Genomic DNA, 17,665 nt, shown 5'->3' with positions numbered 1-17,665 from the left:
CATAAAAAATATTTAGATATTATTATTGTTTTATTTTCTAATGAAGAAAAAATCTAAACCGTGTAAGGGTTGAATTTATGAATTTAAAAACAATTTGAACGATTTGTAAAAATATAATTTCACTAAAAAAGATTTTAAGATGACATCTTTTTTAATATTAAAATAACAACATATTGGATTGACTCGGGTCATAAGTTGATTTAACCCGGGATAACCTGTCAAATCTGCTATGTTGGTCATGAGACCGAGATAACCTCATAAAAAATAAATCAAAATAAATTATAAACCTCAATTCCCAGTCAACTATGTCGGACCCAATATTAAATGATAAAATTTATAAAAATTTTAATTAAAAAATGAGTCAAGACAACAAAGGTTAATTTGTTAAACACTATTCCCTAGTCATAAGGCTGAAATAACCTAATAAAAAAACAAGTTAAAACAAATAATAAAGCTCAATTTCTGATCAGATACAATATTAAATGATAAAGAAGAAAAAAAATCAATTAAAAAAAATTCTTAGTTAACTAAGTTAACCTGTCAAACCCGCAACTTGGATCATATGAGATGAGGACAACCAAATTCAATGTTGAAGGATTCATGATTCGAATTGTAAAATTGAGATAACCTTATAGAAAAAAAATTAAAGAAACAACCTGATTTAATTGAGATAAAATACCAAAATTTATGGCCTTAATCATGAGAACAAGATATCCTTACAGAAAGCAAATCAAAATAGATTATGAAACTTAATTCTTAACAAACTCAATATTGAATTATAAAATTAGAAGAAAATAAATTCAACTAAAAAACATAAAAAATAACTCGAGTTAACCCATAAAGCACTATTATCATGTCATAAAATCGGGATAATATAATAAAAAACAAATAAAACAAATCATGAAGTATAATTCTCAAATAGCTCAATGTTAAATGATGAAATTAAAAAAAATAGTTAATTAAGAAAAAAAAACTTGAATTAACCAAGTTAACTCATCAAACTTATAATTCTTGTCATGAAAGTGAAATCACTCAATAAAAAAAATAAATTTAATATTATAGAATAAAAATTAATTGATTGAAGAAAAAAATATAAAGAATTATTTTAATTAATAGCATTTTGTGAGGAGAGGTAATGAAAAACCCTTTTCTAATGAGTTTTTTTTTAACTTTAATTTTAATTAATTAATATCTTACAAAAATTATCTTCCACATGTCTAATTTCATCGAATGGATGAATCTAATTCATAGAATCTTTAGATAAAGACCAGGTAATTCACTCATGCTGTGCTGTAAATTGAATTAATTTTTTTTAATGTAAAAATAATATATTAGTATTGTTAATATTTTTCTAGTAGAAAATAAATTGTGTAAAAATTTATTCAATATGACTTGGTTATCTTAATAAGTCTAAAAAAATCTAAATAACTAGAAAAAACATAATTTAACTTAATATAATTATCTAAGGTGAGATCTTTTTAATAAAAATAAAGACAATAATATATTGTATCGATTTTGGTTAACTCAAATTAACTTGTTAATCTATATATTAATTTATGAGATTATGATAACTATATAGAAAATAAATTATAAAATTCAATCTCTAATAAATATAATGTTGAAGGATGAAACTGTAAAAAAAAAAGCAATTAAAAAAATGATCTTAGTCAACTCGAGTTAACATGTCAAATCTATAATCCGTAATAAAATCAGGATAACCCAATAGAAAACAAATTAAAATAAATTATGAAATTCATTTCTTAATTAATTCAGTGTTAAAAAATAAAATTGAAAAATAAATATTAAAAAAACATAAAAATAACTCAAATCAACCAGGATTAATTCGTCAAATTCATGACCCGAATCATGAAATAGAAATAATATCATAGACAAAGACCAAAATAAATTATGAAATCTAATTTCTTATTAATTTAATATTAAAAAATAAAATTAAAAAAAAAACTAATTAGAAAAGAAAAAAATTAACTCCTTAAATTTATAGTTTGAATTTAGATTTTAGAACAACCTTATAAAATATTAAAATAATTATACACCGCATTATTAATTTAATATTAAATAATAAAATAAAAATTTATAAATATATATTAAAAAAATAAAAATTAAAAAAATTATTCAAGCGTATAGTATGATGTGAGGATATTATAATAATAAAAAAAAATCCTCCTTAAGTTCACCATTTGTCATCATGTGTCACATCCAACATGGAAAGATGAACATGAGACGTCAGCTCATCATCCTTAACCAAACAAGCTGTGCAATAAAAAAGATTCAAACTTAGCTTCTCAATCACCACATTCTATCCATCAATCAATCAATAAATTATGCAGAGACTCATTTCACTTCGTTCAAAGTCCAATTCTCTTAAATCTTTGTTCAATCCATTGAAATCACCTCAAAAACACTCAATTTCTGCAGATTGGTCTTCTTGTTTCCATCAAAGCTGGAGTCTTATAGCCTCAAAAGGATGCTTCAGCCGGGTTTTTTCATATGGGCTTTGGCCAAGTTGTGCTAAAATGAGGAATTTTGATAAAAATCAAGGTTTTGTTAGGAGGTTTAGTAATGAAGCTCAAAGGGAGTCTATAGAGTATGATGTTGTGATTGTTGGTGCTGGACCGGCTGGATTATCAGCTGCAATAAGATTGAAGCAGTTGTGTAGTGAAAAGGGTGTGGATTTATCGGTTTGTGTTGTTGAGAAAGGCCCGGAAGTAGGTATTTGTCTAAATTGCCGGTCGCATTTTTGGCTTTCGAGATTGTATTAGTGTTAATAGAGCTTTCGAAATGAGTTTATTTAATTCTTTTTCTTTGATTTTATTTATTTGTATGGCTCTTTTTTTTTTTTGTTATTCAATGTGGTTGTAGGTGCTCATATCTTATCCGGCAATGTGTTTGAGCCCCGAGCACTGGATGAACTTCTACCGCATTGGAAAGAGGAAGAGGTAATTTTTCATTGATTGTCTATGGCATTCATTGCAATTCTTGCCATTTTTTTTAAGGTTAATGTGATATAAGATTTGTAATCAAGAATACATACAAGAATCATACAGTTAACGATGGAAATATAGAATGAAGCCTCATCCTGCTAATGTTTCTTACCGGTTCTTCATTGATTAAAAGTAGTTGATTTGTGTTTCAAGTTGGATGAAGGATTCAATTAGCAATAAACTTTCATTGAATATGTAATATTTCTAGCAGACTTTATTTTGGTTCCAGATATATTTATGATTCCCTTTTATTTTCTTAAAAATTTTGCTTGGTGTATAAATCTGGCAGTAATTGTGTAGTGAAGCTTTTAGCTGTTGCTAAAAAAGTACACTGAAGTAGAATCATTGCATTGCACAATGTATCACCACCACATACCTCTTTTGATTCTTGTATGTATTCTTTGCCAATCTGGGTTTGCAGGCACCAATCAATGTCCCTGTATCTTCTGACAAGTTTTGGTTTCTTACGAAAGATCGTGCCTTTTCTCTTCCATGTCCTTTTGATAACAAGGGGAACTATGTTATAAGGTAATTAATGTGATGTCCTCCTGTTTTGCCTGGAATATTTGTGTGATGATGCAAATCTGATTTTATACGATTCTGAATGGTTTCAAATCCTGTTTCTTTTGTCTTTGTTTCCTTCGCATCATGAATGAATTCTTGAGAATTTATGCAATTTACCTGAGAACAGTTTTACAAATAGTCAAACTGAGCACTTGATAATCTTTTATGTATATGATGTTTCTCTGTTGGGCTGGGCCTTATACTGTTCATGCCATTGTTATAAAGTTTTTTTTTTCTGACTTTCTGAACAATTTTGTTAAAGTTTGATTATCAGTCTATGGTGGAGTCATTGCAGCCTAATTGACACACTGCATGTGATTGCGATACCAGAAAGGAGGTTGTAATTCTGTGGAGTAACCACTTCGTGACTTGAATTTGAAATTGATTCTGTTTGCATTGTTGGTTCACTTCTTTGGAAAGGCAGCTGGTCATGTAATAGAGTCTTACAGGCTTGCGAGAACTTTTAGGTCATCTTAACACTTTGCATCTTAAGATATCTGACTAAACTGTCTCTTCCTTTGTCTCTATTTTACAACAATTAGTACTTGCTCTGCAACTCTTCTTTTTTTACTCTGTCAGTTCATTGTCATTGTGGGTCCTCTGATGCAGTTTAAGTCAATTAGTGCGTTGGATGGGGATAAAAGCTGAAGAATTTGGAGTTGAGATATATCCTGGCTTTGCAGCAAGTGAGGTGCAGTTAGTTTGGTTCTCGTATTTTTCTCAACAATTATATCACTGCAGGAATGTTTTTACAAGTTATGCAATTTTACCAGATCTTATATGATGCAAATGACAGTGTTGTTGGCATTGGAACTAACGATATGGGAATTGCCAAAGATGGTTCTAAGAAGGATACTTTTCAACGTGGTGTAGAGCTGAAAGGTCCGACACCCTCTGTTATCTAAAATCCTTGAAATTTTACCAGATCTAAGGTGGTTTTTCAGGGTACTATTTCCTGTGTTTAGTTTCAGTTAACAATGAAGAATTGAACAAAAATTGTACTTTCTTACCTCTTCTCCTCTAGCATTACCATATAGAATTTAATAATGCATCCTATGAGTATTTCTATTCCAATCTGGACACATGACTTTACCCTTTTGGATTTTCTTTTCAATAAGGCCACAGACCACTCTTAGCTTCCAACAAAATAAGATGTCTATGCTGCCTTTCCCTCTTAAACAGCCATGAAATGAGAGCCAACGTATCATTTTCCTCAATGCCCTTTTTTACACCTCGGATGGCCATTTAATCAATGCTCATTTGTTACACATATATCAGACTTCAATCTAGTATGTTCTTTTCTCGAGAATGACTAGTATTAAGTTTTCTATGGTTTAATTAATGGTTATAAGGGTGACGTGAACGTGCAGGTCGCGTAACGCTTCTAGCTGAAGGTTGTAGAGGATCTTTATCAGAGGTTTGTAGGAATAAGTATTTAGCTGTAGTAGACACTGTTAAACTTCTGAGCTAACCTGCTGATAATTATGCTAAGGCTGGTCTCATATTCATTCTAACAGAAACTAATTAAAAAATACAAATTGAGAGAGAAGGGGCATGCTCAACATCAGACTTATGCTTTAGGAATTAAAGAGGTAACCTATCTTCAAGCAAATTTTATGTTCTACTGCCTTTTTTAACTTTTCAGATTTCTATTTGTCCTTTCCCTTTGACACAACAATGTCAATTTTCCTTGTGTTTACACTAGGAATTGTAACAAAGCACTCACACTAGTTGTATAGCCACTAAGGTTAGATATATTGATGAAATTATAGTTGTTGCAATTGTCCTTGTTTTCATGCTTAGTTCATAGTATCCTTCAAATATGTTTTGATTGTTATTGATGGATTTTCTGAAGGAAATTTTCTTGGTTTAATGGCATACATGAAGTCTAATCAAGCCGTTTTCACTCATCTAATTTATTTTGATCTGTTATTTGATTGGTTCGATCAGGTTTGGGAAATTGATGAGAGTAAGCATAAACCTGGTGCTGTTCTTCACACGATAGGATGGCCTTTGGATCAGAAAACATATGGGGGGTCATTTTTGTACCATATGAAAGATAGGCAGGTAACGTGTTTTAATCAAACTCTAAAAACAAGATGAGTTTTTTGAGTGTTGCGTTTCTTGCCAGATTTTTGTTTCATTCTTTGTCCTGAAAATGTAATTGCTGTTCAAGTTTTAAAAATCATTTGACAATACTGTTCTAACAATTTCTCACCTTGGAGCTATTTATCACCTTCTTTCAACAGTTTCTAACCTTGGAGCTATTTATCACCATTTATTTTGATAACTAAAGCTCGTAATTATATTTACCTTGATTGATCAAATAGGTTTCAATCGGTTTGGTGGTTGCTTTGAATTATCACAATCCTTACTTGAACCCTTATGAGGAATTCCAGGTGAACCATATTTACAGGTCTTTTGTCAAGCTTTGCATTCAATATCTCCCATTTTATTTGTAGGGCATGTGCACATGGATCTAGGTTATCATATCATTTAATGCTTCTCTGGGTTGCTTGTGTTATAAAATAGTCAAAAAATGTTGTCTTATATTTCTGGTTTTTAACTTGCTCATCCGTGAAGCACCAGTTCTTGGAATCTTACTCAATTTCCACTTATTGGATTTTGTTCTTAGAAATTTAAGCATCATCCTGCCATCAGACCCCTTCTGGAAGGGGGAACTGTAATCCAATATGGGGCTCGCACTTTAAATGAAGGTGGTATTCAGGTGAGTCGGTAATCTCTAATTTATAGGTAGCTTGCAATTTGCAGTTAGTAAATGCAATTTTTGTGTGCCAAAAACAATGATTTACAAATCTCTTGAAAGTTGTACATGTTTGACACGTAAATTTGGAAGGATGCAATTCCAAAAGTTCACATAAACCATTGATCAAACTGTTCATGGATATATGAGGCATAACATCTTCTGTCCATTATTAAATGCTATACAATAAGAATATGATACTAGTTAAATTTCAGTCCATTCCGTATCCAGTTTTCCCTGGAGGAGCAATTATTGGATGTTCAGCTGGTTTCTTAAATGTACCAAAAATAAAGGGAACGCACACTGCAATGAAATCAGGTACCAATCGCATTAATCATACAGTTTGGCTTATCTTCACCTAACTTTCCTATTTAAGTATGTTCTGATTAGGGCATGTTAATCAATTTAATGAACCATGTGATGATGCAAAGTTTGAATTAAATACTGTTAGAACACTTTAGACTGGCAAGTTACTTCAAAGGTTACAGTAAATAGATGATCTTTCTAGAGTATGTCCATTTGTGGTTGTACTATGAATCTAGTTACCAACTTTCCTAGAAGAGAAACAGAGATTTCAGAATATTACCATCCATCTTTTAGGTAACAGTGAATGTCTAATTTATTTTTCTTTCTTGCTTCATATAGGAATGCTAGCAGCAGAAGCAGCATTTGGTTCTCTTAGGGAAGGCACAAGCTTGAAATCATATTGGGAAACTTTAGGGAGTTCTTGGATATGGGATGAACTCCACCGGGCTCGAAACTATCGACCCGTATGTGCACCAATTCAATCCCTTCTTTTCTTTCCAAACAATGTTCTGTTTGTTCACCTACAAATAGGTCCGTCTACTATTGTGAGCTCTGTACTTAACTTATATGACTCTTTTAATTGATGAAGGAACCTCAACTGAGCATACATATGTTACCTAAATTATTTATTTCATATATTACTATAGCATGAAATAACATAGACTCGTGCAGACAGTATATAACACTTTTTTGAGTTGTTATCGGTTTGTTAGTCAAACACTAGAGAAACCACTGTATGTTCAGTCTGCTTAAGGCTGTATTTATACAGTGCACGATGATTAATAAGGTCCCTTAATTGTGCAAAAAATATTGGTAATATGGAGTTTGATTGTGTGAATAAGAAAGGGTGTTTGTTTAAGTTGCATATATAGTGAACTCATTCATTCTGAAATATGATTTTATCGCTGCAGGCTTTTGAATATGGGGTTATTCCTGGAATGGTCATTAGTGCATTAGAACGGTAAGATTTCACCTCACTGGTTTTGTACTTTAATCATTTATCGCTTGACTGCTTGACCTTTGAAAAATTCTAATTATGTAATAATTTTTTCTTTGCAATCTCATTTAGCTGAATTTTTCTGTCTGGCAGCTACATACTAAAAGGAAGGTCCCCATTCACGCTGAAACATGGGAAACCTGATCATGAGGCAACAAATGTAAGAAGACACTTCTTAGGAAACAGTTTGTTCTATCACACATGATATTTTAATTTCTTCAGCAATCGAACACTGCAAAGATGGGGAATATAGTTTGACCATCATAAGTTTGTTGCTTCAGCATTATCACTTTTGCTTTAATGATGTGCTCAATAAATGTCTGCGGAGTTACTCTCCCAGTTCTATCTGTCAAAAAGAGTGAAGAGCAAGTGGACTCTGAGTGAAGAGGAAGTTAACACTTTTCTTTCTTTTATTATTTTTGAGTTTAACTAACACTATAAATTCTTAGTATAGACTAAGAGTAAGAGATGGAACAATTGAATGCTGACTGATGAACCCTCATATTTTTCAGGCTGCACGGTTACACTCTCCAATTGAATATCCAAAGCCTGATGGAGTTTTTTCTTTTGATGTGCCAACCTCCCTCCACAGGTTTGTAAATATACACTTTGATTATTCTGCTCAGTTATCATTCAATTTTGTTGGGTGGATAGCCTTGTCATTTTCCAGGATGGTTACCATGGGGATGCTATTATTGTTGACTTTTCATGGAGGATGTGTTTTTTGTAGCATTTCTAAATTAATTACAAGAACTTGTGGTGAAGTGTTTATTTTTAGGATGCTATGAATATAATACATAGGGGAAGGGTCTCTACTTCTTATGACTGGAAGGAATAACATATTGTAATAAAGTTCCCATTTCTTTGGGCTCCGTTGATGTGGAACCTATAGCACATTTTTCTCCTTTTCTTTTTCCTTCTAATTCCCTTTTCTTGTCTTTTCTCATTGACACACTTCTCCATGTCTGAATTATGAAAAACTTGAATAGCCAGCATTACTCGAATGTCACTCAGTACTTGCCCAAGGCCCTGCCCTCCTTTTAAATAGCCAACCTTCCTCTTCTTCTGCTCCTTTTCACTTTGTGCGCTGATAGAAAATGAGACATGCTGGAATTACTAGCATAATATGTCAGACTAATCAACAATTTTCATAAACAAGAGTGGAAAACTTAGTGGCTTTAGAAGCAATGTTTTTCTGCACTGTTTACAAAGGTAAGAAATAAGATTCTGGCATGTATGTATACGAGTAGTTTTGATAATTGTTACTGATGAAGAGGTTCGGTTATTCAAAGTCTTGAGAAAATTGTCAGGCTTGGCAGACTGTAGACTGTAATAGTAGAGTGGGACTGTTATTACTGACATCAGATAGCTAAGGGGTGTGAGTTCTAAAAGACCATCAATCCTGTCAACATGGTCATGACAGGCTCTATTATAAGATAAAGTTTATATTTGGACAGAGATTTTAACTCTTGATAGAATAGATTGGCAATGTTAGATCCATGTATTAGAGAATAATATAAATCATATCTTGAACCTTACTTAATAGCTTAAGCTTTTAGGTTGAGATGGTTCTTTGACATGGTATCAGAGCCTTGATGACCAAGCGGTCACGAGTTCAAATCTCATCATCCCTATTTATTTGATAAAAATTAAGCACAAGGTAGTGTGGGCCTGTGCAAGTTTCAAGTCCAAAAAGCTTTCACTTGAGAGGGTGTGTTAGAGAATAATATAAATCATATCTTGAACCTCACCTAATAGCTTAAGTTTTTAGGTTGAGATGATTCTTTGATACCATGTGGTCTATACTATGCATATTTGAGAAAAATATTCAATTTTTGGTGAGGTTCTTGCAAGTCAAGTTCTTTTTTTGTTATCTATTCAGTAGTAGAACTTTGAGTCTTAATTTTTCCATGCCAGAAAGGGGGCAGCAATTATATAACAATCTTTCTTCTTTTTTTTTGCTTGTTTAGGAGCAACACTAATCATGACCACGATCAGCCTGCTCATCTTCGTTTGAAGGACCCCAAGATTCCTGAGACTCTGAATTTGCCAGAATATGCTGGACCAGAGTCACGATATTGTCCTGCTCGTGTATATGAGTAATACACATTCTTGATATGGCCTGCACTTTAGGTTTCCTTTTTCAAATGGATTGTATATGTTATAATTCCTTTCACCTTTCTTTGAAATACAGGTATGTCTCCGATGAGAACAGTCAGCTGAAGTTACAGATCAATGCCCAGAATTGCCTGCATTGCAAGGTATTGTTTAGACCATTTTCTAGCTTCTTCTTTTTTTCCTTTATCAGTCTGTTTTGAGTGTTCCATTTTCTAGCTCTTAGAAATTACCTCCAGCCTCCGGAACCATCATAAATTATAAATATGAAATGATAACCCTCATTATAAGCTGAAGTGATGAATTTTCTTTTTTCTGTAAGCATTGAAGAGGTAACTTCAACCAAAAAAGGATCAATGTTGTGCTTGTCAAATGCCTAATTTGATGATTCAACTTCCTTCGTTTCTTCATTAACTTTGCTTGGATATTATTTTCAGGCATGTGATATCAAAGACCCAAAGCAAAACATTGAATGGACAGTGCCAGAAGGGGGAGGTGGCCCAGGCTACTCAGTCATGTAGATTTACTTGACCTTCATTGAAAAAAGACTTTTCATGTATAAGTTTTCAGAAACAAAGCAACCCTAAAATAAAGAGTATTTTCCTGTAAATACCTCACAGGAAACAAGCAAAGCTTGAATCTCATGATGCTGATATATTTATTTGATAGCTTGCATAGTTGACACAGAAAATGGAAGATCCCTTGCTGATTGATTGATTGATTGATTTAGCTGTAAATACAGTATCAAATAATCAAGAATGATAAACATTATCGATTCTGACTTGAATCCTTAAGCAAGCTATAAAAAACTTTTTCACTATGATTTGAAGCCATGCTATTTAGGCCAATTATCTATGGTGCGCATTTGCAAAATTTTGTCTGGGCACTGATAAAGAAAAGATTGTCAATACAATCGAAGGGAGTTACCATGCAAACTAGCATGAAAGATTTATATTATTTATTTCTGTTTTTTGATGGATTGGGAGTATAGTTGTCAGAAAAAAGTCTAGCAACTGTGTTTATCAAAATGATATTTTTTTTCTTGGTGTGTACTGGATCCCTTAATTAATCATGTTTTATCAGATGAATATCTTATCTAATTTAATTAATAATTACACTTAGGTTATGCTTCGAGTCCCATATGTTTCAAGTCAAATTTAGTAAGTATGATTAGGAGAAGAGCTTAATCTCTTGTTTAAAGTCTTGCCAAGCTATTGTCATCCCAATTCTCAAATAAATTCTTTCCTAAGGTCCTATTCCAGAGCAAGTAAAGAAACTAATCAAGACTCGAGTCTAATTTCTTTTCAAGCCAGGAAACCAACAAACATGATATAAATAAATAAGAAATTAGTTTGTAAATCATTTTCAATTCCCTTTCTATATATTCACCAAAATAATCATCAATCAAAAGAAATAAACCACGAAGTAATGATGAAGGTGATATAGAAAGCTGGGCCAGTATTAATTTATTAGGGTAACAATCCCTCTAGACAACTTCATGAGCTAGTTGCAGTCCCTATCCACTTTTGTCAACAATAATTAGGCAACCTAACAACATCTCCTCGTACATATTAAACTTGACCTCCGACAACAAAACATTTTCTTACATTACAATGACAATTTAGGACCCACTTCTGTCCTTGCTCTAAATTCTGTCACTTCCATTACAGCTCCCAGTGGGGAACTGGATGGCATAATATAGTCAGGCAAGTACCATGAGCACCGCTAAAAACAACATGACCCTTTCTGTTTTCTTTCTTTAATGGGGTGTTGGGTTCAAATGCCTCATTGGTCCACACTGAAAGCAACGAAAACTAGTAACAACCAGCAAAATTTGTACTGCCCATTTGAGACTGTGGTATAGAAACAGAGGTGACCAAGCACATAAACATCAATAAGAACTTGCATGTGTAAACACCCATATCGGACAGGAAGTAGAGTTTGAAGGGTTTTGGTGAGGTACAACCGAGGACAAACCTATGAATTTCGAATCAACAAATCGCCAACAAAGGCCGATGATTGTAATAAAGGTTCTACATAGACTATACCATATTAAATACTTTAAGCAAACTAGAATATAGAGCTGCCTAAAAGAAATGTAAGGTAGAAATGTAAGGTAATGTATATTAGAAGGACTGGAGATAAAAGGAAGGGAAAATATCCTGTGACAACAGATTGCAACTAGGATGTAAACAACAGTAGAGACCATTAAGTAGCTGCCTTCTCTTTTTCAATCCTTTGATGAAGAGGAATTAGCCTCAGATCCATTATCTTTCTGGCTTGAAGAAGTCAATGATCCTCTCATTTTCAAATCCCCACCTTGTTGCTGCTGCTGTTGCTCCTGCTGCTGTTGAAGTTGTTGCTGCTGAAGCTGATGTAGCTGGAACTGTTGCTGCTGCTGCTTCTGGGAATGAATTTGGAGCTGTTGAAACTGTTGTGCAGCTAAGAAAGTATGCATTGCTTGATTATTGGGATATAATTGCTGGCCTCCTCCAAAAGATGCATAGTTCATCATGGGTCCACCATTTGGTGTTTGACCAGTCAGTACCTTCAGATGCTGAATTTCTTCTTTCAGCGCGTCATTCAAGGCTATCACAAAACAAAAAATCATCATTAAGGCCGGTAACAAAAGAAGTTGAATCTGAATAAATTCAAAATTAATATGCACAACCAAATTCATCAACGGACCTATCCATGTAAGATACAGGGTACAGAAGCTGCATATGGATGCAATTGCAAGTTTATGAAAGGCCACGTGAGCAAATTTTGCCTATGCTCAGACAGAAGTGTCTCTACTATGTGTCAAATAAAACTGGTGCAAAGTTTATGACTTCCTTCTATTTAGCAGTTCTAAACAGCTATGCCTCCACTAAGTGCCTAACAAGTCTTACAAATGAGGAAATGCTTATATTTGGAATGCCCACTCAAAGCTAGTTCACATCACAAAAAATAAAAAAGGCGATTCACACCCTCAGATGAGAATAGAAACTACCTGCTCCCAATGAAACTACCTCGAATAATAAGGTTAAGTTAGCAATAATTTTTAGGCATTCATGAGAAACCATTCCACAAAATAAAGTGCTTGCATAAAATTTGGAAGTGGAAGAGCTTGCTATAAAAACAAAATCCCTATAAGCTACTTGAACACCAATTTATAGACAACAATCACTTCTGCAATCAAATATCAATCAGCAAGCTTACTATAAAGACAAAATCCCTATAACTCAATGCATAGCATCCTGGAGATCTTTCACATGCAACTCAGTCTACACCAGCTACGTCTTGCATCTCTTTGGAGCTTTAAGTATACATTCTTATTGTTATCCATTCATGAGAAACCATTCCACAAACCATTCATGAGAAACCATTCCACAAAATAAAGTGCTTGCATAAAATTTGGAAGTGGAAGAGCTTGCTATAAAAACAAAATCCCTATAAGCTACTTGAACACCAATTTATAGACAACAATCACTTCTGCAATCAAATATCAATCAGCAAGCTTACTATAAAGACAAAATCCCTATAACTCAATGCATAGCATCCTGGAGATCTTTCACATGCAACTCAGTCTACACCAGCTACGTCTTGCATCTCTTTGGAGCTTTAAGTATACATTCTTATTGTTATCCATAACTACCTACTTATCACAACATTATCGCATCCTGAGCCAAGCACACCATTAATTGAATGCTATCAAGTGCACATTTTAAGACTTGAAAATAAATAATACCCAAAATCCCTGACTCTAAGATGACTGAAGTATGCACATTTTGGAAGACAATTTCCGAGCTGAAATAAATAACAGCTATTATCTTCCTAATTTAGAAAAGTCAGCTCAATTCCCAGCCCTAGGTCTTAATCCAGGGATGAAACATATAACCCACAACTGTGGTTTTAATGCATGCCCTTGGCCATGCAAATATCAACAAATAATCAACCGGTTGACATTATAATCAGCCATATAAAGAGACAGCTGATCCCATATTTAAATCAACAAAAACAACTACAAAATCCTCTGGCATGAAAAGTGTCATAAATGACGAGCAACCAAATTAAAAGATTACGAACATTCCTGGCCACTAGACCAAGCATATTACAATTCCTTTCCTGATCAAATGACGTGAAAGAAGAGGAAAGTTTAGCAATTGCAGACGCCATATTGAACGACAGTTCTAAGCAAAATCTAGATTGTGTACAACACAGAAAATGCATAAGTGGAAAAAAAGAAGTAGATCACAAAATAACAATGTTTACAACCGAAAAAAGTTACCTATCATAAAGCCTTATATATATATATATATATAAAGACTTCTGTTTGTGGCAATATGTAAGTCATAGGATGATGAATCATACACAATTAATGTCAAATACCTAGACCATGCACATGCTGACATTGCCAGTATATTACTATTAGAAGATACAGGCATGAAGAGATAAAATAGGACAACATTGTTTGTGGATCACAGCATGCACTCATATGCTTTTTATACATATCAAAATGCCTCTTCATAAAAACCATATACAAATAACACAAATATTAATGGAAAAAAAACATCAACTAAAATTGGCTAATTGTATTTAGAAAATTCAGGGGAGACCCTTACCATCTTGCAAGTGGACCTGCTGCTCCATCGTTTGCAAACGCAGTTTCAGTTCACTATTTTCAGAGGTCAGGCCATTTGTATCCCTCTGTCAAATCATAAGCAACAATATCAATTTGACATGCATTAATGTGCTCCCGATGGAAACATTACTTGTTAAATTACCGTATAGAAAAAAGGAAACATAGGCTACAACTTCCATTGGACAGTCAAGTCAAACCAGATACAGTTCACAAATAAATAAGAGTGAGCTTATACAACTTGCCTGAAGAAGAGTCAATTGAGCAGACAACGACGTCGCTTCTGTTTGGAGTGTCTGCACTTTCCTTTCAAGTTCAGCTATGTAACGCATCTTCCTCTCCTTGGACCTTGCAGCAGATTGCCTGTTGGCCCAAATCCTATAGATGGAACAGAAATGAACATGTCTGACGTCAATCTAGAATAAATAAAACAATGGAAATGTCTTCTCTCTCTTTTTTGATAGAAGGAAATAAAATAAGAGGGATGAAAGAGGAGAGAGATGAGTCCTTTGCAGCAGGGGAATTCAAGACCATTTTTATACAAGCAGAAAACTTCATTTGAGCTTAACAAAAATTCCATGCTATCTGTATAACAAACTATTCCTAAAAAAAGTCCTGTATATGCCAGGTATGTTCACTACAAGAAGTACCTTATGAACAGTGAGTGCAATTACATTCAGTGCTTCATAAGACTATTTTTATGGAGACAATAACAAACTCAAAGATGCCCCATAACAAAATGTTTCAAAAACATTAAATTTCATGGAATGGGCACGAATTTTTAATTTCACGCGAAACACACATGATATTGCTACTACTGAAATTAGCATCATGAGTAATCCCATAACTTAACAAACCACACCTTGAAAAATAGAAAAAATTAAGAGAATGAGAGATGGGATACCTTTTTGCACGCTTGGGATCTATAAGTGCAAGTTCAGCTAGCTTCGCAGCAGATACAGCTTTCTTAGAATCTGCAGGAGAGGCCTCTTCAGAACCTGACATGAGCATCTCCGGCTTGATTGTTGTCGAGCCATCCATTGACTGGCTATGTTGATGCCTAACTCTAGGCCTTTCACTCGGACCAGCACCCAAATTCACTGTTGCAGGCAGTGGTGTCATTGCTTGTGCTGCCATTGCTGGAGCCAATGACTCCCCAACTTGAAAAGTAGATGTGGCCGAGGACGAATTGAACTTATCCATATCAAGGTACATTGACAACAAATCTTCCTCAGTTTCATCAGAAAAAGTTGGCCCATCAGCACCACCACCCACGACACCAAGATCACTATCAAAGCTAATATCATCAGGGAGAGTGAGGATCTCAGAATGGGCCCGACGGTGGCCCAAATTCTTTGGTGGGTTATCAGGCATTCGGCTGATATCATGACTAAATCGATTAGAATCCGATCCATGACCGAAATGATTAGGGTCTGGACTACTACCGGGAGCCATTGGAGGAAATGTAGAAGGTGATTGCTCAGGTTTCAAATTAAAGGAGCTCCCAGAGGGTGAAAAACTAGAGTACCTGCCTGGAGGTGGTGGTAAACCACTACTATGGAGGCTAGCAGATTTATCCTTATCCATCTTAATAAATAACAAAAACCCCAAAACCCTAATCAAACTTTTGGGCAGCTAGTTCAATAACTCAAGAAGGCACAAACAAAGAGTCCGCAAAACGAAGATTTTGCACGCAACAGAAAGGGAAATGCCAAAAAGTCTTGATTTTGAAGCTACACGACATTCAAACACCTAAGAGAACACAACCAAACCCTAATAAACACCCAAATTACACTTCAAAACAAAAGATTATCCACTCTAATTCCCACAAAACACTACAAACTAAGGACACGCAAACAACAAACCTAATAAAGTATCAAACTTGACACAAAGTCTCTAACTTCATACATAACAGCAACAAACCCTATAAAAATGAGAGAGATCTGATTAACACAAGAGAGAGAGAGAGAGAGATAGAGATTCCACAAAACAGGAAGGGAATATTAAAAGCAATGAAAAGCAAGCAAACCCAAGAAATCAGACAGCTGAAAGCTCCTTGGGATTAGTGAGACAGGAATTTCCAGGGAAAATCTGATAACTTTCAAGGAAAATATTTCAGACATGAATTCTCTCTCCCATAGAGATTTTGGGGGCTTTTAGATCTTCTAATTCTAATTTTAAAAACAAAAACCAAAAGGGTTAAAAAGGTAAAAAACAAAAGGAGAATCCTTCCTATTCAACTCACCTCACATGCTCTCACCATACCTTTCGTGTATACATATATAGTATTTGTTTATACACCATACATGTATTTATACACATGGATAATATACGTATTTATGTAGAAATAAAGAATCTTCTTAAAGGGTGTGAATGTAGCTATCATAATTATTGAGCTTTACCCCGTAGTCAATCCATTATAAAATTCAAGTCATGAATATGAATTGATAGGGCTAATCTAAAAAACAATCCAAGAAAAATCAATGTTTTGTTTTTATATAAAAGAGTGTGGTTGTGGTTGTTTTTTAAAGTGATTTTATTTAAAAATTTATTAAAATTATATTTTTTTTATTTTTTAAAAATTATTTTTGACGTAAGCGTATCAAAATGATCTAAAAACATCAAAAAAATATTAATTTAAAATAAAAAAATAAAAAAAAATTAATTTTTTTCAAAAACACTTTTGAAACTCAAAAACTAACAGGATCAAGCTGTTAACTTGTCTTTTGATCGAGTTACACTAAACAATTCTTTTTTCTTATTTTTTATAAAATTTGAACCGATTGTGATATCAAGTCTGGGTTGTGTTATATCAATATTAAAATATGTATATATTTTATTGTATTATGTAAAAATTAAGATATATATATTATATTAAATTTTAAAAATATATAAATATTTCATGTATATATCTATCTAATACAAACATATATTTTGGGTTAAGTGTTGGGTTAGGTTTGATAATATTTATAGCTTTTTCATTACTTATAAAATAAAATAATTATTTTAAAAAACAGTTAAATTGATATTTATCTAATATCCATTATTATAAACTACTAAGGTTGCTCATATTCAAAGTTTTAAGGGAGAGTACAAGATAGCTAGGAATACGTAATTTATTTAAAAGAAATTAAAAAAAAGTGAAAATATATAAAACATGATACTTTTATTTTTATAATAATTGCTTAATTTTTGAGATAACAACGAGCTATATTAAAATATTTTGATATTTAAATTGTAGATAAAGAAGTTTTGGAAGTAGTATTTTGTTTATAGAATTTGGCCCTCGAGATCGT

The 17,665-nt window shown here is 33.3% G+C and overlaps 2 protein-coding genes across 2 annotated transcripts; one reads left to right on the top strand and one right to left on the bottom strand.

Moving 5' to 3' along the window:
- The first annotated feature begins 2,198 nt into the window (after positions 1–2,198).
- On the top strand, positions 2,199–10,439 carry LOC133671562 (electron transfer flavoprotein-ubiquinone oxidoreductase, mitochondrial). The gene is made up of 18 exons (XM_062092339.1): positions 2,199–2,730; positions 2,881–2,957; positions 3,424–3,530; positions 4,176–4,257; positions 4,340–4,448; positions 4,937–4,983; positions 5,084–5,158; positions 5,517–5,633; positions 5,897–5,965; positions 6,202–6,294; positions 6,546–6,648; positions 6,976–7,100; positions 7,548–7,597; positions 7,727–7,793; positions 8,146–8,225; positions 9,604–9,732; positions 9,828–9,894; positions 10,186–10,439. Exons 1-18 carry the CDS (start codon positions 2,343–2,345, stop codon positions 10,267–10,269), a joined length of 1,869 nt encoding a protein of 622 aa, XP_061948323.1. The 5' UTR covers positions 2,199–2,342; the 3' UTR covers positions 10,270–10,439.
- Positions 10,440–11,621: 1,182 nt separating this feature from the next.
- Positions 11,622–16,635, bottom strand: LOC133671358 (probable transcription factor PosF21). Its single transcript, XM_062092096.1, has 4 exons — positions 15,274–16,635; positions 14,615–14,747; positions 14,353–14,437; positions 11,622–12,337 (listed from the first exon to the last, which is right to left on the bottom strand). Exons 1-4 carry the CDS (start codon positions 15,954–15,956, stop codon positions 11,979–11,981), a joined length of 1,260 nt encoding a protein of 419 aa, XP_061948080.1. The 5' UTR covers positions 15,957–16,635; the 3' UTR covers positions 11,622–11,978.
- Between the last annotated feature and the right edge of the window lie 1,030 nt (positions 16,636–17,665).

This window comes from Populus nigra, chromosome 13 (assembly GCF_951802175.1).
Source record: "Populus nigra chromosome 13, ddPopNigr1.1, whole genome shotgun sequence".
In the NCBI taxonomy this organism is placed as follows: Eukaryota; Viridiplantae; Streptophyta; class Magnoliopsida; order Malpighiales; family Salicaceae; genus Populus; species Populus nigra.
This window is presented reverse-complemented; position numbering and strand designations above follow the sequence as displayed.

What these genes read in the sequence shown, in the direction of transcription:
- LOC133671358 (XM_062092096.1), bottom strand. Translation starts at nt 15,956, where the DNA reads ATGGATAAGGATAAATCTGCTAGCCTCCATAGTAGTGGTTTACCACCA. An exon ending in GATCCCAAGCGTGCAAAAAG is followed by an intron (nt 14,748 to 15,273) that starts GTATCCCATCTC and finishes TTCCATCTATAG; the next exon opens with GATTTGGGCCAACAGGCAAT. An exon ending in GCAGGTCCACTTGCAAGATG is followed by an intron (nt 12,338 to 14,352) that starts GTAAGGGTCTCC and finishes GTTTTGTGATAG; the next exon opens with CCTTGAATGACGCGCTGAAA.
- LOC133671562 (XM_062092339.1), top strand. Translation starts at nt 2,343, where the DNA reads ATGCAGAGACTCATTTCACTTCGTTCAAAGTCCAATTCTCTTAAATCT. An exon ending in ACCCTTATGAGGAATTCCAG is followed by an intron (nt 5,966 to 6,201) that starts GTGAACCATATT and finishes TTTTGTTCTTAG; the next exon opens with AAATTTAAGCATCATCCTGC. An exon ending in GTCATTAGTGCATTAGAACG is followed by an intron (nt 7,598 to 7,726) that starts GTAAGATTTCAC and finishes TCTGTCTGGCAG; the next exon opens with CTACATACTAAAAGGAAGGT.